The sequence below is a fragment of the Colletotrichum paranaense genome (genome assembly GCF_030867605.1).
Source record: "Colletotrichum paranaense strain IMI 384185 chromosome Unknown Scaffold_6.1, whole genome shotgun sequence".
Taxonomy (NCBI): Eukaryota; Fungi; Ascomycota; class Sordariomycetes; order Glomerellales; family Glomerellaceae; genus Colletotrichum; species Colletotrichum paranaense.
In genome coordinates this window covers 1,105,714-1,130,750 of record NW_026848964.1, presented here as the reverse complement: position 1 = coordinate 1,130,750, position 25,037 = coordinate 1,105,714, and the positions used below count along the sequence as shown (strand labels likewise).

The window sequence follows — 25,037 nt, the reverse complement described above, 5'->3', positions numbered from 1 at the left end:
ATCTGACGATAAAGCAGTGCTCCCTTACCTTTACTTTTGCTTAGCATGTCTTGGCTCCGGCGGTTACAACGTTCTACCAGTCATGCATCTCGAGGTTCTCGTCCTTCCCTCCTCGGAGGATTTCTCGAGGCCGGTTACAATGCATACGGGAGGCGGAAATGAACCCCCTTCCCAAAGGTTATACAGGCCGACCAGGAGGATTTCCGTGCTTCGCCCCGCAGTTCGCTGTCGAGTAATAGAGTATAAAGCTTGACGAGGCCCTCACGGTAAATAGGTTACGATCGGAGGTCTATCGCAAATCGCAGCTAGTTTCTCCAGATCCCACTATCATTATGATCACGACAGTATTCCTTGGCGCGCTGCTCATGGCGTCTGATGTCCTCGCATGTGCAGGACACCAGAACCACTATGCCATGGCAGACAGGAAGCGTGCAGAGATGGCTCCGTTGCCGGCTTCGGACTGGGCCTATGAGGCCTCGTTCAATTGGGGCCGCCTCAATCCAAGTAAGTTAAAGTTGCATTCGTGCCAAATGATCGTCCTTGATGGTCTGGACTGGAAGTACAGGTACTGACGCCGGCACTCAGACTACACCTTGTGCCAGACCGGCACGCAGCAATCGCCCATTGCGCTCAGCCTCAACAACGGACTGGCGCTGAACCACATCCTCCGGTTCAACTATCCCAACCACACGGCGGGCAACTTTTACAATTGGGGCTACGGCCCCGCCTTCACCGTTACGCACCCGGAGGGCGTCTACACCGGCAACCCGTCCTTCACATACGACGACATGAAGCTCTACCTTAAGGGCTGGCACATCCACTCGCCCGCCGACCACTCGGTTAACGGCGACAGGTCTAAGGCGGAGCTGCACCTCGTCCACGTGGATGAGGAGGGCCACGAGAAGGCTGTACTAGCGATCCGGTTGGACCCCGGCAACGCCAACAACACCTTCTTCAACCAGCTGCCGCCCATGATCGGCTTCAACGACGTCGGCGTCCAGCAGGAGATCGAGATTGACCACATGCCGGCGTTGAACAGCGTGCTGCAGTTCAACGAGTTCTGGACCTACCGCGGCAGCTTGACGAGTCCGCCCTGCCATGAGGGCATCCGCTGGTTCGTTGCGCGTCAGGTCATGTTTCTGGGCGTCGACCAGATGAGGGCCATTCTGGGCGCGAGCACATACAGCGCAAGGGCTGAGCAAGAAGTTTGGCAACATCGCATCAACGAGTGAAAAGGCTACGAGATTCACGATGTGAAATCTGTAGGGAGGGGCTTGAGCTTGGCTGCACTGGTGTGTGTGCCGAGGAGCTTGGAGAGCAGGACGCGGGAGTTGTGTGTGTGGCTGAGACCTCCATGTCGGCGCTTCGGCCGGGGGTAACAGCTTGAGAGGCGGTCACGGATGCGCCGGCGAGATATTATGACGCCTTTGATGAGTCGGCCGATCTCTTCTTTATTTTTTGTCAAGTTTCCTTGGACCAGCATTTGATACCATTTAGATCTCTTATTATCTCTCCATCACTTGTCACAAGACACTTGTTCGTTTTCGTTCCACGGACACGACGAGGTTAAATTGAGCTTAATTGCCTTTCCCCTGTGCTAGGTTTGATCCACCACTTTAGCGGACATGAGCGGACAGCTCTGCCCCTTGATGGCCCACCTGTGCCCTGTCAATCTTCTCTTTGGGGATTTGGTGTTGAGATTGACCCCCTCAAAAAGGCGCCTCATAAGGTTCCTCGTCTGCCGGTCATGAGTCGCGGATTCATTTTAGTGCCCTAGAAGCAGGGCGATACCATGCCAGGAGGGCGGATCGCTGACCCAAATATACCGAATATAGTTAGGAAACACGGCGGTCTGCCAAACTGTCGGAGTTCTACGATTAGGGCTCAAAGCCTGAAAGAGATCGATTTGCCGGTCGCTGAGATATTCTAGGAGACACCAGTGCCAGTAGTGCGTGTTAGAGATAGAAAGAACGAAGAGAACCACGACAATGTGAAAACTGTACAGCTTCAACAAGAGCTATGATCTTGCCGATTAGATCAGATTGCTCTCGGAGTTCCCTATGTCTTGCCGTTGATCCAGGCCCGCCCCTCATCTGGTCAGTCCCACCTCAACGCCAAGAATGTTTCTGGATGCTTTTTCCTAGGCCCAGCCTCAGTCACCCCATTTCCCATAGCCCTGGTACGTCACGGTGGCGTGTCTCTTAATATCTCGTCCAGACAGGATCTGCTCTTCATCTGATCAAGCCTATGATTCACTAAGCTCGCGTAAACTGACCAAAATGATTTGTTGCCGTTACCATGGCGGGGATCAGCTTCGTAACCTTATTCGACTACGGCTGGAGACCCCGCTCTAGTACCGGCAGAGCTGCCAAACCAGCCAGCGACCGGAGCAATCGAAGTAAGAAAAAGTCAAAAGAAACCTTGGTAGCGAAGCTCCAATCAGGATACAACCTAAACCATCCACATCAAATCTCCCCCAAGAACTCCACTGCCGGCTCTCACATCCCAAAGACTCGTCCGCTCAACAAGCAGTAGGGCGAACGCGGATTAACCCATCTTGTTTCATCTAAAAGACGATCCCGATCCAATTGGATGAACCCGAGAGAAACAACGTCTCCCCACATGTTGGGTAACTTGGTGTCTTGGTTTCTTGTTGATCACCTACAACACAGCCCTGTTCAGCGCAATCACCGTGGCTGAGATCCCAGGCTGGACCATTCTTGGCCCATTGGGACGAACCGTCGCTGTTGGTCCGCTGATGCTTGGCAGCTGCACCTCTATATAATTAGCAGTGGCCGAGCGATGATAGTCCCCATCCGGCGGTGGATTATAAGGCAGTATGGATGGTGGAGTTGCGATAGTGCAGACTTTTGCAGTAGGGGACAGCGAAAATCACGGAATGTGACGGGTGTTGTTGACGTAGTGTATTTGTTGGACAGATTGCCGGGGTTCCAATGGCCGCGTGGTCCCGTTTCTTGATCACGTTGTCTCTGGGTCAATCCGTCGACGGCGGAATATCTCTTGCCTAGATCTAGACACAAATGCCCTCCGTCCCGCACTTCCCCAGACCGCGTGGACGCATGGGCTCTTGATTTTGGAAACCCATCTGATAATCAGACTCCTAGCGTCCGCCCCGATGCGTTCCGAACTCGCTTCCGCCCTCGGTCTCTTGGCCGGCCTGCTTACGGCTGCCGAACCGGCATCGGCTCGGCCGGACATCTACGCCCGCTCACAACAGATCCGACGTCAAAATGCAGAATGCGCTGAGGACCTGGCCGACGTCCTGGATAATGCGCCAACGACGTCAATGTCATGGGGAGCTACGGCTTGCGATTATACGTCTACACTCTCAGGCTTAGAACTCTCCGTTACCTATGCCTCATTCAGGAGTCGAATGTCTTCTTGGTACAGCGACGATCTCGACGACATCACCAAGCTCGAAGCCAGCTGTACACAGTATAGCTCTATCTTTAATCAGATCCGGAACTGTTACGTGACTGGAGCTGTCCCGACCGCCGCTACATCTACAACAACAACATCATCTTCAACTATAGTCACTACTACGAGCACTGGGTCTGGAGGCATCACTACGGCAACTGTGACAACTACATCGACACCCGACAGTGGGACCGGTATGGATGATGGCGCGAAAGCTGGACTTGCGATTGGGATCATCCTTGCCGTTCTTCTCTTCATGTTCATTGGGTACAAGTTCTTCATGAAATATCGTCAGAAGAAATTAGCCGACGCCGCAGCAATGTCATCAAATGCAAACGTTGGACCGGAAATGGGAGCTGCAGCCGCGGGAGGAGCATTAGGTGTCGCTGCTCTGGGCAGTACCAAGTCACGACCAGAGCAAAGCGAGGTGTATGCATTCAAATCAGAATTGAGCGGAGAGTCGAGACCAATGTCCGAACTCGATCCACGACCGATATCCGAGCTCGACCCAGCAGCAGCTGTTGCCGCCAGCGGTGCCACCGGCGTCCATCGACATGTTGCGGAGCTGGACCCTGATCCCCCGACACAGCTAAGTGAGCTTCCAGCTGATAACTACGACCCAACCGCCATGACGAATTCGCCTCCACCGGCATATGTCTCCCCGGTTACTGATACGGGTACTCGTAATACGCTCTATTCGGTGGTCTCACCAGTGTCACCAGACTCGAGTACAATGCGATCATCAGGACTGGGAATATCTACAATTTCAGAGGCAGATGTCTCGCAGAGCGCCGATGGTATTGTTACAGGAGTGGCAAATGTTCCAACAACGCAGAATGAGACAGTGCAACAGGGATGGGGCAGAGGATGGATGCAAAGGGAATGAAACATTTGAAATGACCCTTTTGGTAAAGGAAAGGGTACGTGATATTGGCCATGACGGCGAGAGCACAGAAAGCTTTCACACGCATGAGCTGTGCGATGAGCAGAAAAGGACAGTCGGTGGCTCAGTCAGGTTTCCCGAAGTCATCGAATTCATTGACATTACTATCCTTAATGGAGCTTGTCTAGACTGTCTCCAATTAGATACCCTCTTACTACAGTACAGAAAACTTATACTTGTTTCAAGTCCCGCTGATCATCGCCAACGCACACAGCTGCTCAAGGATTTCGCTGGAAAGCTTTTGTGCCAAATTCGAGCCATTTGGCTGTCATTAGCACTTCTCTCGCGACAAAGGACATTCCTTCAACTTTGCAATCGTATCAGCAATATTCTTTCCCACCTCCGCTCCCTCCTTCATGAATGTCACCCAATATTCTTTCTCATCTTCCAGGCGAACACTACCCGAGCGGATATACTTGAGGAGGGATCTCTCCCATTTTTCACGTAAGCTGCTTCTCGCCAGAATAGAATTCATCCAGCCGGTAGACTCTCGGTCTGGATTGAGATACACAAGCGCTCCCAGCAAGGACCTCCGCGTTCCCAGACCTGCCCGGACGCACTTCATCTTCACTCGGCATTGATGTTTGAGCCAGTCTGAGGCCGCTTCCTCGGATGAGTAGAGGTACGTCACTGTGCCATGATTGTGAATCGAAGCATCAAGCGAAAAAGAGTTGGCCGTCTGGGGAATACGTTGCGCTGAAGTGGCCTATTTAAAAGAGCATTGACAGAGTTTCTCAATCCATTGAAAGCGTTCCAGTCCTGACCATTAGGACTACTGGTAGACACAATCAGCCTATTCGATGTGTTTCCGTTGTGTCTACCAGGTTTAAGACTGCGAGGCGTGGTTCCAAATAATTGGCCGATGAAGTTTCCTGAAAGCGGCATGAGAAGCAAGTATGTCATCCCATAAAATGCGCCCGAAAGCAGTGAACAGATATCACCCGCTGCCCACAAGATCCACCCAGACAAGCTGACCAGAGCATCATGTAAAGAAACTGGGCCCCATACTATGTCGATGAGACGACGGATCGGGCCGTACGGACCATGGGACGTTCCATCTTCCACAACATACACATAGAGCCTTTGCAGCCGAGTTCAATCCCCAAGGGCCACAAAGCTGTTCCCAACCTTGAAGTCGACTTTTTGACACCTTAGGAATAACCTCGTTGTTGCGGCTGCTGCGCTAGGGTAGTGATCTCCAAACTTTGCGTCCATGCAGTGGAGTGTAGGCACTGCACATGGTCGATCGAGACAGCATGCGTTTGTGGTATCGTCTGTGGAGAGTAACACACGAGCGCCCTTTGGCGATATTGGCCAACACCATGCAGGCGTAAGCTCTGATAGCTCAAATACATGGAGTTTGGCAGCTTCCTCGATGAATTCAATGAGCGCCGTAAGAGGAAGGATCCCGGTAAATTGCTGCGCCCACGGAGGCAGATTTGGTAGCTCGATAGTCAGATTCATAATTTAAGTTGTCGATCCGGATTAGTGTGATAGTCTCTACTGATCCGGTTCACTCGTCTCGTGACCTGACAAATAGGATCATGTTGCTAGGCAGCGCTGCTCGAAATTGTCAACTTCTGTGCTTGTGCCGTGATGAGCCTACAGACGATAGAGTTTGCCAATGTTGCATTGGTGTTGTTGGTTTCGTGTCTACGGTGGCAAAGTCAGACTTCGACTAGCATCAATTATGTACAATACGGCTTCTGGCCCGAGCCTCATGGGTCCATGAGGCGCCTTCCGCGAGACAGGTAATACGTACAGTGAGTTGGGCCTCTACCGTCGCTTCCTTGGGTAGCTGTGCGGGTTATGATATCGGTCTCGCGCATGACCGTACCGACCTTTGCATAGGCACTTGCATTTCCATCTGATCTGAAGATAGGCTGTGCTCAAGAGCAAATTCAGAAATAAATCAGGAAAAGTGCGGGGCGGCACGGGCAATATGGACCGGTGGTTTGTCATAGCGAAGACTGAGCATTGACAGCGGCAAAGGCAAGACAACCCAGGACCTCGACGTTTGTAGACCTATCATCTGGTTTGCATACATGCGCAGATGTTGGGAAACAGCCTGAGGCGGAGTCTGGGAGTCAGCTGCAGAGGGGCTCAGTCTCAAACCCAGAAGCTAATCAACTTTTAGAAGATGCTCATGTACTGTAAGCGAGTTAAACGAACTTCTAAAATTCGTGATGCAGAATTGATTGATTCTTGAATAGGTAGGTCCAGTTCACCCGGTTCCACTCCAGTCAAGTAGCAAAATCCCAATATCTTCTTTTCCCTTTGGTCCCGAACTATTGCAAGATGCTAATACGTACGAAGCAATGTGATCACTGTATTCAAAGAAACTGATGCCAAAATAGGCGACTTGGAATGCGGCTGGCTTTGTAGCAGTACAGTGCCAATGTTGGGAACGCCGTTGGCTCTATCTCCTATACGTTACATATCACTCCCTGCCAAAATAGGGCCAGTCACCATCATCGCCCCTACCAGGTTGGGCGACCTCGGAACACCGTCATCCTATTTCAAGTTTGCCTCCCGCCGCCGCAGTGCGTGTATGGGCGAGGGTCCCCATACATTTCAATTGCTACCAGAGTACGACACATCTGCAAACTTGTTTCCAAAGCCCATGTAGTGCCTCCGCCGCACTTTTGAGTACGACATCATGTCATCGAACGATCGCAACATGTGGCCGACTGACCCGGTAGGCCCCATACCCGGTACTGCTGAGTACCTTAATTGTCTTGTCGACAGCACCGGGAAGTGCAAATGTCTTTCCAGTCGCAAGAAGGCAGGGGATGACCCCAAGCTACCGAGATTTTGAGCTTCTTCACGAGATGGCTGTACAGGAAGCACGGGAATATAGCCTCGTACCTGAACACCCGATATTTGGGCGAGAGATAAACGCTCCTGAGACAGGGCCATTTCGGCCTCCCATGAGCCGGTTGGACACCAAAAACATATGCACAGACTGCTATAAGAAAGCAGCCCCCGAAGGCTTCACAACGTGGTCACTTTCATACGAAAAGCGAACCTTTCAATATGGCACATTTCCACCTCAAATTACAGCTGAAGCCCCATCGATGCCGACAGTTACTTGGGGGGAAGATTGATAAACTTCCCTTCCTTCGATGCTCGGATGATCTTCAGAAAATGGCCCATGACGGGCGCCCCATCTACATCGACCGTCTACATGGAGAAAGGAAGTGGATTCCAAACCTGACCGACAAGGTCGAGAGAGAAAGGCAAAATGCGGCAATCAACAGGGAGAACGGTGCAGCTTACATGAGTGCCACGAGAATTTACAGGGCCGACGGGGACTTTGGTGCCGGGCAAAACACTACGGCAGAGTATGGAGTTGGCTATGGGCGGCTGGCAGTGGTGAGGCCTGATTGGCGTCTCGCAATGCCGAGGGAAGACTGACCCCGGGAAAACCACTCGAACCCTGCTACGTAGAGGGGGGACCCTTCCGAAGACGAAGAAGAAGCTAGCCAGCAGATTACTGGTCCTAGACTTGTCCGACGCGATATCCCACGCGAGTGGCTTCCTCCGGGTCCGTACGTGGTGTATACATACTACATGGCAAATGCTCACAGACAATGGCCTGAAAAGCCGCCAGTCAGCCGATGCTTTGCTGATAGCCCACGGTTATCCCAAAGACGAGATCCCCAACATTCCAACCGAGGCCTACGAAGACATTGTGCGCATCTCGGATGACGATGACCGAGGTCCAGGCGTCTGGGAGTTGCGTGACTCTTTCACAGGAACAGGAACGCCACGCGGTTTCTTCTACGAAAACATCAGCAGACAAGATCTAGTGAAACATCACTATCCTTCTCGGAGGCCAGGCTTAGGCTTGTCGAGTCCACCTAAAAGGACTTTTCAAGTAAGCGATGAGGAGGTTTACCTGCAGTATGGCGATTGGAGTGAGGATGCTAGGTTCAAAATAAACGTGTACTCTATCGAAATCACAAGACCTCAGAAAGATGACAATGATGAAAGTGGGATTTGAGAAGATCATGGCGGTGCCTGAATGATATCGGAAGCGTTTACCGGGCTATACAGTGTCTGAGAATTAGAATCATTGCGTGGCAACTTAACTTCAAGAAGTGTACTTAGCCCATCGTCATCCATTAACATGAAGAGGGCAGCTGAATGAATAGTCTAGTTCTGATATCTGACTTCTTTATATTCGAGTCTCCGTGTTCTTTCATCGGAGCTCTTTCAAAAGCTCGAGTCACTTGATGGCACCGTTGGCCTACTAGGCTACAGCCGTGAAATTGCTAGGGATATTGGAATTCGGACAAGGGCAATGACTTCCTTGTTGAACTTTTGATTCTTCTAAGTGTGAACATGTAACCGACCCAGAACCCAATTACCCTAACTTCAAAAATACAATCTAGTGGAAACTCCTTTTCAGGAACCTGCTCTTTTACTACTTCCGGGGCTATGCAGCAGTCGTAGAGGACGGCGTTGATGTCGCACAGACGGGTGATGTGATCGTAGTTGGTGTCGTTGCGTGGACGTAGATAACCTTCTGGATCTCCGGGCCGATCCCACCCCACCAAGGCGCCGGCTCCACTGTGGTTGTGACGTGGTTACAGCCGTGGCAGTCTGTAGGCTTTCCAATTGTGACTGTCTGGTTGTAGATTGTGATAGTGCTCGTCGGCTGGTAATCGCCAGTGAAGCCAGGATCGAGAACCGTTATTGTTGTCGTGCATTCGCTTTGAGTCGCGGTGGGTTCGAGCGAGGCAGCAGCAGCAATGCCGGCGAATGCCAAAAGCGTAGAGTATAGTGAAAAGAACATCTTTCGGAGATTTGGAGTTCAAGTGATGAGATAGGAATGCTGGTTGTGTAGGGAATATCTCGACATAAGGGCTTGGCAAACAGTCTTTATATCTTGAAGCGGGGTCTAGGGTCCGTAAGACTTGCCCGGAACCCGTGGAGCTGAGATTCCCTGTGACTCGCTCGAAAATCGGATGAACGGCACGCTAGATGAAAGCTACGAACCCATCGCGAGCTATTCGTGATGATTTCAAGCATTCTGAGAAGACTTTCAATATCGGAGAGTTTATGAATGTGGCTCGTGCTTCAACTCCGCGGATCATTACTGGGCACTTTGAGCATGATGTTAATAAAACATATCATGATTACCCCATATAATCGGCGAGTTCACGAATCTTTTCCCCGTCCCTGGAGATCTTTAGTGTGGAGGTTGAGCTATTGCAACTTGTCAAGCCTTAGCAACTCATCTGAAAGTCTTGGATATCCCCTGTATTCCAGCTCGTGATCAGCCCCTTTTGAAAAGCTTGTTTACTGGCAGCCTTCAGGGTCCGAAACTTCCGCTGATGTCTCCTTGCCTCAGTTCTTCACAAATGTGAGTTCTGTCTCTTCAGCGACCAATTGATGGCTGCGGTCAGCAACCAAATTTTGGCAACCGCATCCCTACCACTACCCAAGGATGACGTTGTCTGTTTTGGGAACAGCGAAACCGAGCAACTGTTTGCTAAATTCAGCTATCCTCTGATATCGACACAGCCGTCTGGAATTGAATTAAGCGCATCTAAACTGGACGTACAGTGAAGAAGACCTGAGCATCATCTGCGGCTGTTCTGCGTCTTTCGTCGTGGGTCAGACTCATTCGTCGCGATTGTGGCCTGAGCCATGAAAACTCACATTCAATGACTGTCCGAGAGAAGAGCTTGATGAAGCTGAGCAACGACATTACCACGTGCGACCAGCATTCTTGGTCCCTCAAGTCGTAGCCTAAGAAGTATACAAATGCATAGAGGCCAGAATCGTACCGATGTCAACCCGTTCTAGAAACCTTCTGTCGGTCTTGCATTTTGAGATGGTTTTCCAAGGCGCCAATTACTGACCAGCTTGCTGCCGGGAGTCTTACACATGAAGCAGAACGTGTTTTCTCTCCTTCATGGCCTCAACAGAGCATATGTTCGCCACATTGACAATTGTGCGTATTTCAGTGCAAGAGCTGGGTTGGCGAAAGCCAATAGCTTCGAGTCTCACCGGTCTTTTCTCGGGTGCTGTGGCTGTTTCCTGTCAATAACGTTGCCGATCATCCAATTCGTGCATATGGCGAAGACCGAGCGTGCATGCGCTTTCGAATAATCGTAATTGCGTGGCTTGATGTTTTTGTTGGATGTGAACACGCAAAGTAAATAGTCTTCAACTTATTATAATACTCTTTGAACATTTGCGTGGAGCTCGGCGAGGAAGCTGTGCTTGATTCATCGAAAACCACCACACAATAGTCAGTCGAGTGACAAGAACCTGTTTTCCCTACAACTTTTGTGATGGAACTTAGTGGGTGTCGAGTTTAGTTGAAGGGCAAAAAACCGGCGATTTCATACCACAGAAATAACGTGCTCCCAGCGATGTCAGACAGGTCTCACCTCATTGGCTCTGCTTCATCGCCAAGACCATTGCTGATCCAACAACAGCGCCGGTGTCATTCTTACAAATGCCGAGCAAAAATAGGGTTGAATTGATCTTGGGAGGGAGAAGAAGGAAAAAAGGCACAAAAAGTATTTCACTAAGTTTTAGATGATATTCCGTCGGATGTGAGGCTTTCCGGAAGATGCCCAGCAATTGATTCCTGATAGGGCGCCCAAAACGGGCTGTGTTCTGGCGCGGGTGGGATGGAAAAGATCGTCAAAACTGCCAACGGAGTATTGATCTTCAAATGTCCGTAGTAGCAAGCCGTGAAGGCCAAGTGTTTCCCACGTCAGATTTTCTGTTGGGCTGCATTGGCAAACGATCCGGCGCGTCGCGGTGAGCATATTTGGGGGAGAGGGCCAAGCAACCGCCAAGGAGCTTGCCTCGAAATATTGACGCTACCGGACAAACCTAAACAAGACATAAACTCTCCCACTTGGTTAACTTATGGACGGCAAGTCGCGCTTCCGCTGCCGAGTCCTAAATGATCAGCGGCGTCATAACCGTGCTTCTGGTATTCGATGTTCCCCGGATTAGGAAAATGTGCCAAGAAGCTCCCAACTCTTCGACGATTTGCTGCGCCGCGGCGACTACGGGAGAACGGGAGGCAAACACCGCAATCTCAATTCCCTTGGCCCATTCATCACAACAGCCCAGACCGCGGTAATGGCGCCGGCGTACAGCGCTTGATCGTTCCTCCGGTTCTTGGCTGAGCGAACACATCACCAGGCCGTAGCAGTGATGCAAGTGAGTGTAGAGGCGCTGTGGAATTGAGGGGAAATGACCGTACTTGCCGAAGATGCACCTGAGGTGTAGCTCGTAGCTGGATATCGAGGTTTACTACATATACAGAGATGAAAGTTCCCTCATTATTACCAGGTTCCGATCTGTATCACATCATTTCATCTTCATCCACCTCTTCTAGTATCTATCAATCCCAACTGTACATTCATCCCCAGTCACTCACTATCTCCCATACCATCACAATGAAGTTCGCTATCATCCCCTTGGCTTTGGCTACTGCTGCCTCCGCCGCTCCCATTGTCGAGGAGATTAAGCACGCTGTCGGCTGGACCAAGAAGGGAGGCAAGGGCAGCTGGGGCTCTTCTGGCCCCTTTCACTTCACCTCGACCTACGACGTGATCGCCACACCTGACCAGGTCGTTGATAACAACAACACCTTCACTGGTGGACTGGCCGGAGCCATTGGCTACTTCAACTACGGCATCAACTCCAAGGAGAATGTCATCTGCTACAACATCACCCTGGTCAACTTCCAGGGCGAGTACCAGTCCCCCGCCCGTACGGCAACCCACATCCACCAGGCGGAGAAGGGCAAGGCTGGCCCCCCTCGGTAAGCACATGTACAAATCGCTTGATAGAATCAGAATACTAACTCAACCTCACCAGCATTGCCTTCCCTAACCCGGTCGCCGTCGAGGGATATCAGAACGTCCGTCGCAGCGTCGGCTGCTTGACCGGCCCCTTCGTCACCGGCGTCAACGCCACCGGTGTCGACACCGGCTCAGGCTTCAAGGTCAGCCAGATTGAGGAGAACCCCGAGGGATTCTTCACCGACGTTCACTCAAGCCTTGCGGTACCTGGTGCTGTCCGCGGCCAGCTTGGCGACGACTACAAGAAGGACTGCCCCGAGGACAAGAACTAGAAGACTTCCCCTAGAAGCAGGGGCTGAAAGGTGTTTATACCATATCGGCTTTATTATACATCGTGCCGGCGATGGCGGTGTTATAACTAGTGTAAAAGGGTGTTGATCCCATAATACCTATTCCGTAATTTTAATACCACATTACTTGTCTAAATGAGCTTTCGCAAACGGGGACTTTCTACAGGGCCTGGGTCTATGTGACAGGTTTACCTGATTAAAGACGACTGGGCGATGAGATGAACGATAGATTGCATGGTTGATCGATGGTTGACCATCCTAGATTTGGATGGATTCCAGTCTCGCTGTAAAATTGTCGTTCTACACGAATATTCCTTCAGACACTGTCTCCCGCTGGGTAAGTATTTAGTGAAAAACCAATTACTATCTGAGGTGACTTAATACAATAGCCAACACGAAATCCCAAATGCGAAATCCGGACTCCTTCTATTAAACCCGATCACGGCTGTTAAGACCTGTTCTGTGTTCAGTGAATCAAGGTTCATGTCAATCGCTAGACAAGGTGATATCTCCAGTCCCGATCACGTCTCGTGCCCCTCGATTCTTCAATTTGTCTTGTCACTGCGCCAAATATTCCTCGTCTACACCTGAACAAGCAAAGTTTATTGTGAAGCGCCTATGTCTTATTCCGACCACTTACTTTGCGCTATTTTGAATTGGCCACGGCAGGTATCAAAATGCCTGACATGTGCCGCGGTGCTGTGAGACTGGAATGAATAACAATTTTACAAACCAACTTTGAAAAGTGAAGAGTCTATTGGAATCTAGACCCCAGGGACTATGCTAGCCAAGGACTGATGCGTGTCTCACCTTAATCCAGGAGGCAAGCAAGTGGCCAAGGGGTCACCACATCCATGGGATTGGTGTGACAGGGTCTCCAACAATTGAGTGCGATGGCCTCTGTGACTTCAGTGAAATGTTCACAGTCAAGTATTTCGTATCACACCGCGGTACATGTTCATCAACATTTGTAGCTCGCTTCAAACCGGTAACTAAACAAAAGGTTCTTTGGGCCCTTGTGGGACTAAATTGGATATCACTGACACTATAAGTCGAATCCTGTCAATCAACCACATACGAAAAGCGCCGAGAAGATTCATGCTCTCTGATACGCTTTGAATCGTACGAACCTTTAGATCGCAGTCTAACATGACTTTGTGAACATGAAAACCCATGTTATGAAGTTGAAAAAGTTCGCTTGATTTGTTGCCTGTTTTACAACCTTCCAGGAAGTGATACGCAATCTCTTATCTCTTTTCCATCATAATCATCGCCCATCGCCCAAATGATGTTACAAACTTGTTACACGTTCCGTATCGATGACAGCTCAGAGCCCCAGCAGACCTCCACCACCCTTGCCGCCACCACCACCACCGAGCAGGCCGCCGCCACCGTCCTTTCCATCACCACCTCCCCCAAGCACACCTCCGAGAAGGCCGCCGCTGTTCTCCTGACCTCCGCCTCCGAGACCGCCGAGGACACCGCCGAGAAGGCCGCCAACACTGTGTCAAAGTTAGTATGGCGAAATCATCGCGATTGAACAGGAGAGAATAATTGCTTACCCATCGCCGACGCCGCCAACAACCTCACCGACACCGCCGAGGACATCACCCTTGCCAAGTCTGCCGACGCCCTTGCCCAAGCCTCCAGTGATACCAGTGACTGCGTCGCCGGCGCCCTTGCCGACTCCGCCGACGATGCCACCGACCGGTCCGCCAACTGTGGCACCAACACCTCCGAGCGTACCGCCGACAGTGTCACCCTGGAAACATGTTAATATCAAGGTATCCCACGTAGCCATTCGAGTACTGGATGATGACGCACCAATCCCTTGCCAACACCTCCAACAGTATCTCCAACTCCACCAGTGACACCGCCGACGGTGCCCATCAAGTCTCCACGGCCGAGAGCACCGGTAGTATCGCCCAACGTCTTGTTCAAGCCACCAGTAGCGGCACCCAAAGTGTTGCCAACGCCGCTGGTAGCACCCCCAACAGTCTTGCCAAGGCCGTCAGTGGCGCCCTGAACACCTCTTCCAAGGGGTCCTCCGACGGTACCACCGACCTGCTTACCGAGGCCGCTGGTGACGCCACCGACGGTTCTACCAAGACCGTCAACAGTGCCGCCAGCCGCCTTGCCGACGCCATCGACAACGCCACCGGCAGTGCGTCCGACTCCGCCAACGGTCCGGCCGGCAGTTCCAACGACTCCACCGGCAGTCTTGCCAACCCCTCCGACGGTCTTACCGACGGTATCCGTGACCTGGCCCACAGGACCTCCGGCTTGAGCCTTCTTCGCTGCGCGACGAGCCTCAATCTCATTCGTGGGAGTGAGAGCGCTGGGGTGGTACTGCTTCTCCTTCTTTGGCGTAGCAGCCTTGGCCTTCCGGGCCTCGTGCTCTGCGGTAGGTACAAGAGCGCCAGGGGCGTAGACCTTCTCTTTCTTCGCGACCTTGGCAGGGCTAGTGGTAGCGGCAGGGACGTTCCTGACAGCAGGTGCGGGAATAGGGGCGGCCTGCTTCTTGACGGGCGCGGCCTTGGGTACTGTGACGGGAGCCCTGGGTACAGCCTGTGGTGCCGCGGCGACTGCGGGCTTCTTCTTGGGCAGGTTGTCTTCGTGAGTCCGTGCTGCTGCTGCTTCCTTCCTGGCCGCTTCCTTTGCGGCCGCGGCCTTGCGAGCTTGGATTCTCTTCACGATATCTGAGCCAGTCGTCTCTGTGTACTGGGTAGTCTTCTTCTCCTGCATCTTCTTGACAAGATCTGCGCCACTGCTGCCGCTGGCAGCCTTGCTAGCAGTGTGCGATGCTGACTTGGCCGTCTTTGAAGCATGGTCGGCTGTCTTGTGTGCGGATGATGAAGCGGTCTTGGATGCGTGATCCGCGGTTCTGTGAGCGGAGGATGTGGCTGGTTTCGATGCAGACGATGCAGTCTTGGAAGCTGATGCTGCAGGCTTTGAGGCCGATGATGTGGGCTTGTGTGTGGAGGAAGAGACCTTCTTCGTTACCGGCGTCGTGGTAGCGTGGTCTTTGGTCGATACATTGTCCTTAGCGGCGGCTGTGGCTGAGGAGACCTTCTTTGGCGTCACTTGCGATTTCCGTTCGTCGACTTTAGCGGCCGTTGCCTTTTTGGCGGAGGAGACCTTGTGGGGAGTTGCGGCTGGTGGGACGAGTCGTGTTAGTGACGGATGCAACCTCACAACTCTTCCAGTTGGCCATCTATCTGGGTGAGGTGATTTGCAGGGCTGACTAACCTTCCACAGAAGCACTGTGGTTCTTTACTGATGATGGCATGATGGAATAATATGTGGTACTATAGGAAAACTCTGTGTTTCGGGTTCACGATAGTCTGACAAGTTTGGTTTTCACAGAGTGAGTTGCCTCGAGTTGGCTTGTTGAAGGCTGTTCTTTCTGGTGTGGCTGATGCTCTATATACACTGCGAAGCTCCGTGGCAGCTTCTGGGGATGACGTAGATGGAAAAGGATGAGGAGGGTGGTGTGAGCTGACGTGCGTCCACCGTCTGTGACGTCGAGTCTGGGGTTGTCCCGGGGGTTTGATAGGCCTAGATTGACCATCCATTATGCGAGACACCAATCGACCCCAGAAACACCCGCCACACTTCTGAGCACCACATGCACCGCCGACGCACGATGAGGGAGGGATAGCGAGGGAAACATAGCCAAACATGCAGCTTTTCTTTCTCGACATTTCTTCCCGAGTCCCCCAAATTGCCCTCCCCCAGTCACCGCTCGCAGTGGACAGCTGAGATGATGCTCGGTTATGACATACCCTTGGTTGGATTCCCTGCTTTCTGGACGCGGTTGATCGCATCGACACGAGCTAGAGGATGCGTGAACCGGACGAATCAGAGCCTTGAGACTGATAAACTCTCCCTCCCTTAGCCTGGACCGCGAAACATGGCTTTTGTGAGGAGATCAAGGAGCACGGTTGCGCTGCCTTGTCTCGAAGTGACGCCTACGAGCAGCCCGTCGGCGTGAGAGACGGGGAGTGAGGAGTTGCGTTGGTGCTTTGTTCTTTTCATCCAATTGATCCTACGCCCCTCCTACTGGTTGTGGCTTAGCTTACAGCAGCTCTTACTGGGATGTCATCGCGGCTCGCATGCTCGATATCCACAAGCGAGGTCTCGAGCGTTATCGTGTCGACATTGTGGATCGAGAATTGTGGTCTAGGACTTGTCAGTTGCGGAGTAAGACTGCTTGATATCAGCGGACAGAAATTCTGCTTAGTCTCGGTGAAGTCGGAGGGGAGAGAAGAACGTTTGAGTTTTTTTCTTCTGCATGGAGCGAGAGCCATGTTTGCCTCCTTGGATCCATTGTTCTTAGGGTGGCGGATTCGGCTGTTGGAGCTAGTGGTCTTGGTCTATCCCACACGATCGCGATTCAGCGCCCGTCTGGTGGCGACCGTTGACAATGAGGGGTTTGGATGAGGTGAGCGATTTCCTTTGAGGACAGGACGAACTCCTAATGATAATGGCGAGCTACATCAATCATCTCAATCACAGATCCGGATTGCTAGCACGCTGGTCTGAAATGCAAAATTCAGCTGTTGCCAACTGCCTTATTAGACCTGGATGTATGAATGTTTACTTTGCGACTCTTTCGTTTCGCCTGCATCCCGTCGCTGCTCTCCCAAATTATCCAGTAAGCGAAAAATATGCCTCTGACATGGAGCCACAACAAGGCAGATCTTTCAGCATACACGGGCTTCCTTCGAAGAATTTTCCTCACCTTTATTCCACTGTAATTTCTTGGGCAGCTTGTCACGAGGAACATTTCCTTGCAGGCTTTCTTACTGAACAGTCCCTATCGGAACAAACGAAATTCTATTTCGTCCACGTCCTGCAAGAATGTACTCGAAGTCTGCTTCAAAAAGAACCCGTGCTCATTCAAAAGGCGAGCCGGGTACCACTTTCAAAGATTCTTTGACCTTGACCGAAGAACTACGCATACAAGGCATTGTTCATCCAATAAACCCGGACATCCCAAAGACTGCTTTAGATGCTGCAAGTAAAGACGAAATCCATGGCAACTGTTCTTCATCATTGTCTTTTGTCAGCTCGTCTCACAGACTGAGCGTTATTGTAATGAATCCTAGATAGAAAAGGAAGGTGCCGGCTACTTGCGAACTGAATGAAACAGATCACTATCAAGCACTTTACATCTACATAACACACAAAACAAACTCACAAATACACGACTTCAGTCCCAAGAAACCCATCCACTGTCCTCCGACCAAGCCTCGACAGACTATCATGACGAACTCTCCCAACAAGCTGGACAACACAGGTAAAATCACGCCAGCCATGTCCGCCCTAACTCTTAACATTCGTCGTACGCCTGGAAAATATATTCAACCTCGGAAGGGACTCTTCTGCCTCGGTCAGCTCCCAGTTGACATCCGCTACCTCATCTATGAGTTCATACTCGTCGAACCCAAGAGAAGGGACATTGAACACAAATCTGACTGCTTCTGGCATTCCGATCGTCTTAGACTGCTAGAGCCTCCCGCTTTCCTGCTCAACGACATCGTTATTTCAGAGGAGCCTCACCGGCTTATATGGGATCTAGATGGTTATTGCTGGTCTGGGAGTACCATGTGCCGCTGCGATCAGCGCAAGGGACTCGGGCTACTGTTGACCAATAGACAGGTGCACGCCGAAGCAGCACCCCTCTTCTGGTCCCAAAACAACTTCAGTTTTCTCAGCGGCCACGAGGCCATCACGGCCCTGAACCATCTCGTCCGGCCAGAATATCGAGACCTCATCTCTTCCATCACTGTGTTGAGTGCTGACCAGCGCGGTACGCCTTGCAATGTCCGGTTCGCCAGTGATACCACACAGGGATGTGGCCCGGTGCCATGGGACTCATTTTGGCTGACGATGATGAGGTGCCGAAACCTGAAGGCGATCGAGGTCCCCACTATTGCTTTGGAAACCTGCCTCGATGGGTTCCATCAACTTGCGACAGAGAAACCCGCGCTGAATACAAACCTCGTCGACTTCATTCCATTTCGCAAGTGGGAGGATAATCTATTTTCATACCCCGCCGGCACGCATATTGAAGAGTGTTATGACCATAAGCATTTTACTATTTACGCCGAGACTTCGTCCAGACTGCCAACTGTTCAGGAGCTGAGAAGCTCTGACGAGGAGCCTTGCATCGACATTTGGAAGACGCGCGCCAGAGAAAGCAAGAACCTCCTTCGTCGCACTCGCGAGGTCATCATAGAGACGTGCTTGCGCAATTTTGACGAGCAACATGTCTACCAATGGTGTCTCCGCCCCATCATTGACAGCAAGGAAACTAGATTCGTCCGCCTCGATTTGGGTGAGGGTAAATACTCCTCTGTCAAGTTCCACGGCCTTCCCGCATCCCTCAAAGAAGCACGGCAACTTGCCTGGAAAGAACACCTTGAGGACGAAGAATTCAAAAAGTTGAAAGGTATGTACCCCAGTCACCACAAATCAAAGATATGGCACCGATGGTTTAGGGAGGTGGTAGAGGAGGAAGGGTTGACTGAGGAGGAGGGTGCCGAGCTGAGGCTTACTGGGTATTATTACACTTTGTCGGACGACGCCGAGACGGCTGACATCGAGCCGCCTCACACTCAGCCGAATATGGACACTTCTCACCTACATTGTGCGACCAATCCCCGGAGGTAGAACAGGGGTATTCTCTGGTTTAAGAGAACAACCGCAAGATATGATGCTGAGCAGAGGCGCAAGGAGAAGAAGAGAGATCTTGAGATGATCTGCAGAGAGTCGCTCGACGACGACGATGACGACTGGTGTTAGTCCTCAGGTCTTTTGCCAGCTTTATGCATGCGAGAAGAGTTTTGCTTACTCCCAGCAAGTTTAAAAATTAATAGACTTATGCTGTGTCCGGTTTTATCCTCATTTCAAGTGAATGGAATATGGCATCGAAGCTTGATAAGAAGTGCCTTCTCCCAATATTTATCAGAGCAGGTATGATCTCCACCAAGTCTCCTCTTCCTCTAGCCAAAGGCGAGGGCTTCCAGGCATACCAAACATGTGGCCCTCGCCCTGAACCTCCCTGATTCTCACATCCCCTCCCTTATCCTTGACAGCTTTGTAGATGAGCCGGGCTTGCTCGATCGGCACCACGGTATCCGCAACACCATGAAGGAGGAACAGCGGAGCCCCAATCTTGTCGGCGTGGTAGAGTGGGCTTCGCTCACGATATCTTTCCTCCTTTTGTTCGTCCGTCATACCCGGATCCAGAACAAGCGCGCCCATGTACTCGGACTCTAGCTTATGCGTGGACTCGTCCAGCTTCTTGACGTCACTCACACCACAGACGCAGAATCCGGCGTCAAAGGTTGTGGGATGGCGTACCAGGGCCTGGAGGACGTTGTAGCCTCCAGCGCTGGCACCGACGATGCCCACCTTGCCGACTCTGCCTGCTTCAACCAAGTGCTTGGCGACTTCAGCTGCGTCGTCGGCGTCGACGATGCCCCATTTTCCAAAGAGTGCCTCGCGATACTCTCTGCCGTGGCCGGTCGAGCCCGTGTAATTCAACGCGAGATAGGCATAGCCACGTGCAGTAAAATACTGAGTTCGCAGCTTGAGACCAGAGCCGGTGTAGCCTGTTGGCCCGCCATGCGAGGAGATGACTAAAGGAGGTATTGCGCCGTCCGGGGCGATGAACTTGGGGTTCTTTGGCATCCACAGGGTGCTGTAGATTGTGCGAGATGGTTTCCCCTTCGACTCGAACTTCACAAGCTCCGGCTTTGAAAATAGTGCATCGTCCAGCTTTTCGTCTGTGGTTCCTCGAAGAATCGTTGTGTTTCCACTGATAATATCGATCTTGTACAAAGCAGATGGAGAGCCGGCCTCATCCGCAACAAGGAGCAAAGATCTGTCGTCCAGGCGAGCCATCGCGTCGTTGACAATGCCGCAAATGCCAGATGACCCGATGGGTTTCCAATCGTTATTCTCAAGGTCAATGAGGATGAGCTGGGCCTCGCCGAAAGTTATCGCTGCCGCAGCCACGTAACGTTCCGAAAGTGGTGCGTACGTTTGACTATGGCGATGTTAGTTATACGTCGTGCAACTTGGAAGCTTTCGTGTCTACCAACCTTCCCTGATACCATCTGATCTCTCCGATCTCAGCGTTATCCAGTCCGCTCAACTTGACTTGTGTAGGCTTTTCGGCGCCAGGAGCTAGACGGAACAGTCTCCGGAACCCATCAACCTCAATGCCGAGGAACAAACTTCCGTCCGGGCCCCATCGTGGCTCAGCAGCGCCTTCTCGGTTATTGCCAGCAACCAAGACCGCGTTCTCGACTGTCGCTTCTGACGTCCAATCCGCAACGAAGATCTTGGCGGATGCGAATGGGAGATTGGGTTGATCCCACTCCATCCAGGTAAGCCTCTTCCCGTCAGCACTGAACTGAGGGGTGTAGTAAAAGTCAGCGCCCTCAACAACGCGCTTGACTTCGCCGGTGTCTACATGAATAGCGACGACGTAATTCCGAATCTCGTGAGGCGTGTTGATGGTGTGATCCTCTTGGTTTGCCAAGACCCAGAGGTTCGTGGGGTTGGCGCTGAAGTTGGAGTATCGTAGCTTCGAGTCGCCAGTCAGATCAACGACTTTGCCAGTGTCGACGTCAAGGGACTTGACGGTGTTGTCACGGTTGGAGAAGATGATGCGACCATCCGCGGCGACGTCGTACGTAGAGCCACCGTATTCGTAAACTGTGTTGCCGGCGCTATAGGGTGCTGGTAGGAGATCCTTGAGGCCACCGTTCTTGGTAATCTCAACGAAAACCTTACGTCCATCATCCTTCGACTCAATGAAGTACGCCCGTCCCGATTGACGCTTTGCATCAATCAGTAAATGCACTTCAATTGGTCGTCACGCGTCCTAGATCACTTACATGGACTCGAGGCGATGATACAGACCAGCTCTTGGACGTCACAGTATCGACAGTGATTGGGCTCTCCCAATCGCCATACCGGGCCACTCGTTTAGTTACCATGACGCAGATAATTCGCAAGAAGGTAATTGTGCGATCTTGGATGGTGGGAGAGATACTCGAAAGTCGACGTGGAAGAACGCGGCCACACGTGAGTCACCAGTCGTTTGAGGGGCTGAAGATGTTGCTTACGTGAAGTGAGAGTTGCACGACCGAGATAGGCAGGAGACATGTGCCGGGTTTGCCGGTAGCGAACTTCGGTGAGGCCCCGCTTTTAAGCCGATGTTGGCCGTGCTGTCCATCCGACAGTGGGGGAAGCTTGCCGTGGGTATCGGCGTTGCTGTCCGGGATGCTCTTGAGCGACTTAGCCAGCCCGAAGCATTTGATTGAGAAGGTAACGCACCCTCAACGTGAATGAGGAACTCTGTGTTGTGCTTCATCATTACTGACACCGTATTCTAAGAGGCAGCTATTGCAACCAAACCATGCTGCCTACTCTGTATAAAAGTTGCAAGATCTAATCTCACCAAGCGGCCAAGGTCTTTACTTGAGCCTCACCCTTGAGGGTATGTACTAACTCAAGCATTCTTATCGAGTAGAGATCATGGCTGAATATTTTCACCCATCTTCAGGCTAAAAATACAGCCTCAAGTCGGATTTCAAGTTCAATCGTTGAAACCATGGCTTAATCGCAGATGACCCCCGACGTCAAGCTTGGACGAAAACCGATCCGGCCGAAATCTTAGCCGCACAAGTGACCGTAGCTCTCCAATCGCCGGGATATTGCCAGAATCGAAGACCGAGTCAAAATGGGCTGATTGCCAAGGCGAACTAAATGCCGTTGGAGAGAGAAATGCTCCTGACTCATCCTCCATCGTTTTCCAGATTCCAAAAAACTCGTCTTAATTACCCGTCTAATTCCTTCTTCAGTAATTTGTGTAGTCGCTCCTCAAAGCAAGCCCAGCTGCTCTAATTCTCGCCTCGAGCACAAGAAGCTTTTACCAAGATTACCAAGCGCACAAAAGAGAAGGAATTCTCGATCCAAGAGTTGATCAGAACCAGGGGGGTTCCGGTTGCGCAAATCTGAACCAGCTCCATGGCGCCATCCAACGCCCGCGTTTCAGTCTGGTGCAAGTTGAGCCGGCGCGGCAACTCGCGCAAGCATCGCAGCACCGCAAGCGCTACGGTGAACGGAGCAACTGGTCGCATGAGCGCTATCCGCCGGCCTGGGTAGAGTTGCTGTTGGCCTGTTCTGGTGCTGGACACCCTGGCAGTTGGGGGCCAGGACAGGGGGTCCGTTGGTCTTTCAGTGTGCTGATTCGACCAAAGGATCGCTCACGTTTGAGAGTCTAAGTTTAGCCTACGACAGCTGTCATCTGAGACTTGGTGAAGGGGTTCGGATTCTGCCCCTTCAAAATCAACCGAAATTCAGGATCGTTAGGGGACAGTTCAGAAAGGGCGGTAGTAAAGCAAGGGTTTGTGGTGGCTAGTGTCGACTAACAACGGCGAAATTCTAGCGCTGTTTATGGGAATCAGACGAACATCAGAGGATCGCAACCTTAGTCTTTGTAGCATCTCCATTCTGCCACGATCAAGATAACCCGTAACTCACCTCTAATGGAACGGTTCTTGAACAACCCGACTTCAACATCAACTCGTACTTTTGCAATATCGCTTCGTCGTTGGTTCCAGTGGTCGATGCTTCTGCCCCGCATGAGTTACCACCCGAAAACGACAAGTAGAGACGAGTTGCCACACCGCCAAGCAGCGCCAATGCCGGAGCTCAACGACAAACTGGCATGACCAGCCGCCCGCCGTTGCGCAGCACGCAAGGTGACAACCCCCCCAAATTACCGCATTTGTTCATCATGAGGCTCTCGAGATGCACCTTGGCGCACCTTGGCGGCGCGGATGGTGGGGGAGGACTCGTCTACTTGCGCATCCTTGCGGTCTTGTGTGGGTTTCATGATGCCGTCCTTCTTGGCGAGTCGGCGGCCCTCACAACCAAACCCCGCGCATGTCTGTCGTAGACGAGAGAATCTTATCAGCGAAATCAGTTCGTCTGGGCATATAAGCTCTTTGAGTACCTAGGTGCCGCCCACCGGCGTTCATCGTGATGGCTGCGCTCTTTTCTGTTCTCATTCCAGTATACTTCACTTCTCACCAACTCTTCTTCTCCGCGGCAAGCCCGCTATTACGAGTCAACCGCGTTGATCTCTTTCACAATCTATCCTTTCACTCTGATATTAATTCACTTTTTTTCATTTTCAGTTTTCAAAATGAGGCTCTCAACACTTGCCACGATCTCATGCCAACTCCTCCTGGCAGCGTCACTGCCAATCTCGACTACTGAAATATCCCCCCGAAACAACGGTATCGCGCAAGTCTCTACGGATTCCAGTCTCGCAGACCGAAGCATCGCACAAAGCGCCGCGACAACTCCCTCAAAAGCCACCGAAAAAGAAGCTGCCGCAGGCGAGGCAGGCGCAGCCGAAGGAGGTGCAGCCGGAGGAGCAGAAGGCGGCGCTGCCGGCGGCGAGGAGGCAAAGGATCCCAACGAAAAGGAGATTGAAGGGCAATTCATCGTTCCCGTGCGGTTAGGCGGCGCGAATGTTAAGCAAGATGTTCTCTTTCCTCCTGCAGTAAGTCTCAGACTCTCATCAAAGGGTATCTCAAGACGCAAAATATCTGATGCTCATTACTCGCAGAAAAATGGACGTTTCGAGGTCGAGTTCCAGAACGCAGTCGGTCGAACCCTCACCGTGACAGAAAACAGGTCTCCTGCGCCGCCTCCCGCGGGCTTCACCGCTATTGAGGCGGTGTCGTACAAAGTCAGCCTCGCGGAAGGCGCACAGGGTGTGACTCTCTCAAAGATTGATTACATTCTCAACCCAGGAAGTGAGTCAGGCTCTTGAGTCCTGCTTGACTGGTAGTGGTGGGCTAACATGAGATGTAGATACCCTCGATATCAGCAAGGGACAAGTAGGCCGCCTCTTCCCGGAACTCAACGCCTTCATCATCGACCCGGCTCTCGGTGAACTCGAATTCGAAGCCGAGGAGAATGAGTTGACCTTAAAGGTTGCCAACATGAATGGAGAGTTCGCCTTCTTCCTCCCGCAGGCTGGTGCTGCTGCCGGTGCGGCTGCATAGGGATAGGACCTGGCTCCTGACTTGGAAAGCTCATCCGCAAGGGTATGGCTTGCGATGAGGTCGTATGCGTGTTGGTGCCGCGGAGTAGCGGCCATGTTGTGATAGAAAGAAGCGACGAGAGTGAAGCAAGCCGAACACACACTGTAACTCATTCATCCTGTAACAGATATTCGTCGACGAATAGTTCAAGTTCTCTTTGTATATTATCAGTAGTCTCAGGATTACTCCTTTTTCTCAAAAGCCGTCGAGGATAATACCCCTACACCAGATTCATATCCTGTACAATCCTATCTGTCTTGGACAGTATGATGCTCACAAACATCTGATGGCCCTTTGACACATTCACGTCGGAGGCCGCAAACACTATGATTTGGCCATGAATCCTTGGTAAGAACATAGATGTTGGCAACGTAGGACC

The 25,037-nt window shown here is 51.8% G+C and overlaps 12 protein-coding genes across 12 annotated transcripts; 7 read left to right on the top strand and 5 right to left on the bottom strand.

Annotated features, from left to right (window-relative positions):
• Positions 1–332: 332 nt before the first annotated feature.
• On the top strand, positions 333–1,232 carry CPAR01_08011 (carbonic anhydrase; the record flags this gene model as incomplete). Its single annotated transcript, XM_060492280.1, has 2 exons — positions 333–504; positions 586–1,232. 2 exons carry the CDS (start codon positions 333–335, stop codon positions 1,230–1,232), a joined length of 819 nt encoding a protein of 272 aa, XP_060348650.1.
• Positions 1,233–3,136: 1,904 nt separating this feature from the next.
• On the top strand, positions 3,137–4,324 carry CPAR01_08010 (uncharacterized protein; the record flags this gene model as incomplete). The annotated part of the gene is made up of 1 exon (XM_060492279.1): positions 3,137–4,324. The coding sequence occupies one exon, from the start codon at positions 3,137–3,139 to the stop codon at positions 4,322–4,324; it is 1,188 nt and encodes a 395-aa protein (XP_060348649.1).
• Positions 4,325–5,388: 1,064 nt separating this feature from the next.
• CPAR01_08009 (uncharacterized protein) lies at positions 5,389–5,845 on the bottom strand (the record flags this gene model as incomplete). The annotated part of the gene is made up of 2 exons (XM_060492278.1): positions 5,389–5,510; positions 5,581–5,845. The coding sequence occupies 2 exons, from the start codon at positions 5,843–5,845 to the stop codon at positions 5,389–5,391; spliced, it is 387 nt and encodes a 128-aa protein (XP_060348648.1).
• Positions 5,846–7,528: 1,683 nt separating this feature from the next.
• On the top strand, positions 7,529–8,387 carry CPAR01_08008 (uncharacterized protein; the record flags this gene model as incomplete). The annotated part of the gene is made up of 3 exons (XM_060492277.1): positions 7,529–7,756; positions 7,832–7,928; positions 7,972–8,387. 3 exons carry the CDS (start codon positions 7,529–7,531, stop codon positions 8,385–8,387), a joined length of 741 nt encoding a protein of 246 aa, XP_060348647.1.
• A 435-nt stretch (positions 8,388–8,822) lies between these two features.
• On the bottom strand, positions 8,823–9,182 carry CPAR01_08007 (uncharacterized protein; the record flags this gene model as incomplete). The annotated part of the gene is made up of 1 exon (XM_060492276.1): positions 8,823–9,182. One exon carries the CDS (start codon positions 9,180–9,182, stop codon positions 8,823–8,825), a length of 360 nt encoding a protein of 119 aa, XP_060348646.1.
• A 2,503-nt stretch (positions 9,183–11,685) lies between these two features.
• On the top strand, positions 11,686–12,497 carry CPAR01_08006 (uncharacterized protein; the record flags this gene model as incomplete). Its single annotated transcript, XM_060492275.1, has 2 exons — positions 11,686–12,185; positions 12,242–12,497. The coding sequence occupies 2 exons, from the start codon at positions 11,686–11,688 to the stop codon at positions 12,495–12,497; spliced, it is 756 nt and encodes a 251-aa protein (XP_060348645.1).
• A 1,345-nt stretch (positions 12,498–13,842) lies between these two features.
• CPAR01_08005 (uncharacterized protein) lies at positions 13,843–15,804 on the bottom strand (the record flags this gene model as incomplete). Its single annotated transcript, XM_060492274.1, has 4 exons — positions 13,843–14,017; positions 14,078–14,277; positions 14,340–15,670; positions 15,765–15,804. 4 exons carry the CDS (start codon positions 15,802–15,804, stop codon positions 13,843–13,845), a joined length of 1,746 nt encoding a protein of 581 aa, XP_060348644.1.
• Positions 15,805–17,783: 1,979 nt separating this feature from the next.
• CPAR01_08004 (uncharacterized protein) lies at positions 17,784–19,325 on the top strand (the record flags this gene model as incomplete). The annotated part of the gene is made up of 2 exons (XM_060492273.1): positions 17,784–19,189; positions 19,232–19,325. The coding sequence occupies 2 exons, from the start codon at positions 17,784–17,786 to the stop codon at positions 19,323–19,325; spliced, it is 1,500 nt and encodes a 499-aa protein (XP_060348643.1).
• A 162-nt stretch (positions 19,326–19,487) lies between these two features.
• On the bottom strand, positions 19,488–21,532 carry CPAR01_08003 (prolyl oligopeptidase; the record flags this gene model as incomplete). Its single annotated transcript, XM_060492272.1, has 3 exons — positions 19,488–20,574; positions 20,630–21,372; positions 21,431–21,532. The coding sequence occupies 3 exons, from the start codon at positions 21,530–21,532 to the stop codon at positions 19,488–19,490; spliced, it is 1,932 nt and encodes a 643-aa protein (XP_060348642.1).
• A 1,033-nt stretch (positions 21,533–22,565) lies between these two features.
• CPAR01_08002 (uncharacterized protein) lies at positions 22,566–22,703 on the top strand (the record flags this gene model as incomplete). Its single annotated transcript, XM_060492271.1, has 1 exon — positions 22,566–22,703. The coding sequence occupies one exon, from the start codon at positions 22,566–22,568 to the stop codon at positions 22,701–22,703; it is 138 nt and encodes a 45-aa protein (XP_060348641.1).
• A 484-nt stretch (positions 22,704–23,187) lies between these two features.
• Positions 23,188–23,436, bottom strand: CPAR01_08001 (uncharacterized protein; the record flags this gene model as incomplete). The annotated part of the gene is made up of 2 exons (XM_060492270.1): positions 23,188–23,316; positions 23,368–23,436. 2 exons carry the CDS (start codon positions 23,434–23,436, stop codon positions 23,188–23,190), a joined length of 198 nt encoding a protein of 65 aa, XP_060348640.1.
• Positions 23,437–23,748: 312 nt separating this feature from the next.
• On the top strand, positions 23,749–24,619 carry CPAR01_08000 (uncharacterized protein; the record flags this gene model as incomplete). The annotated part of the gene is made up of 3 exons (XM_060492269.1): positions 23,749–24,111; positions 24,178–24,367; positions 24,426–24,619. 3 exons carry the CDS (start codon positions 23,749–23,751, stop codon positions 24,617–24,619), a joined length of 747 nt encoding a protein of 248 aa, XP_060348639.1.
• Positions 24,620–25,037: the final 418 nt, after the last annotated feature.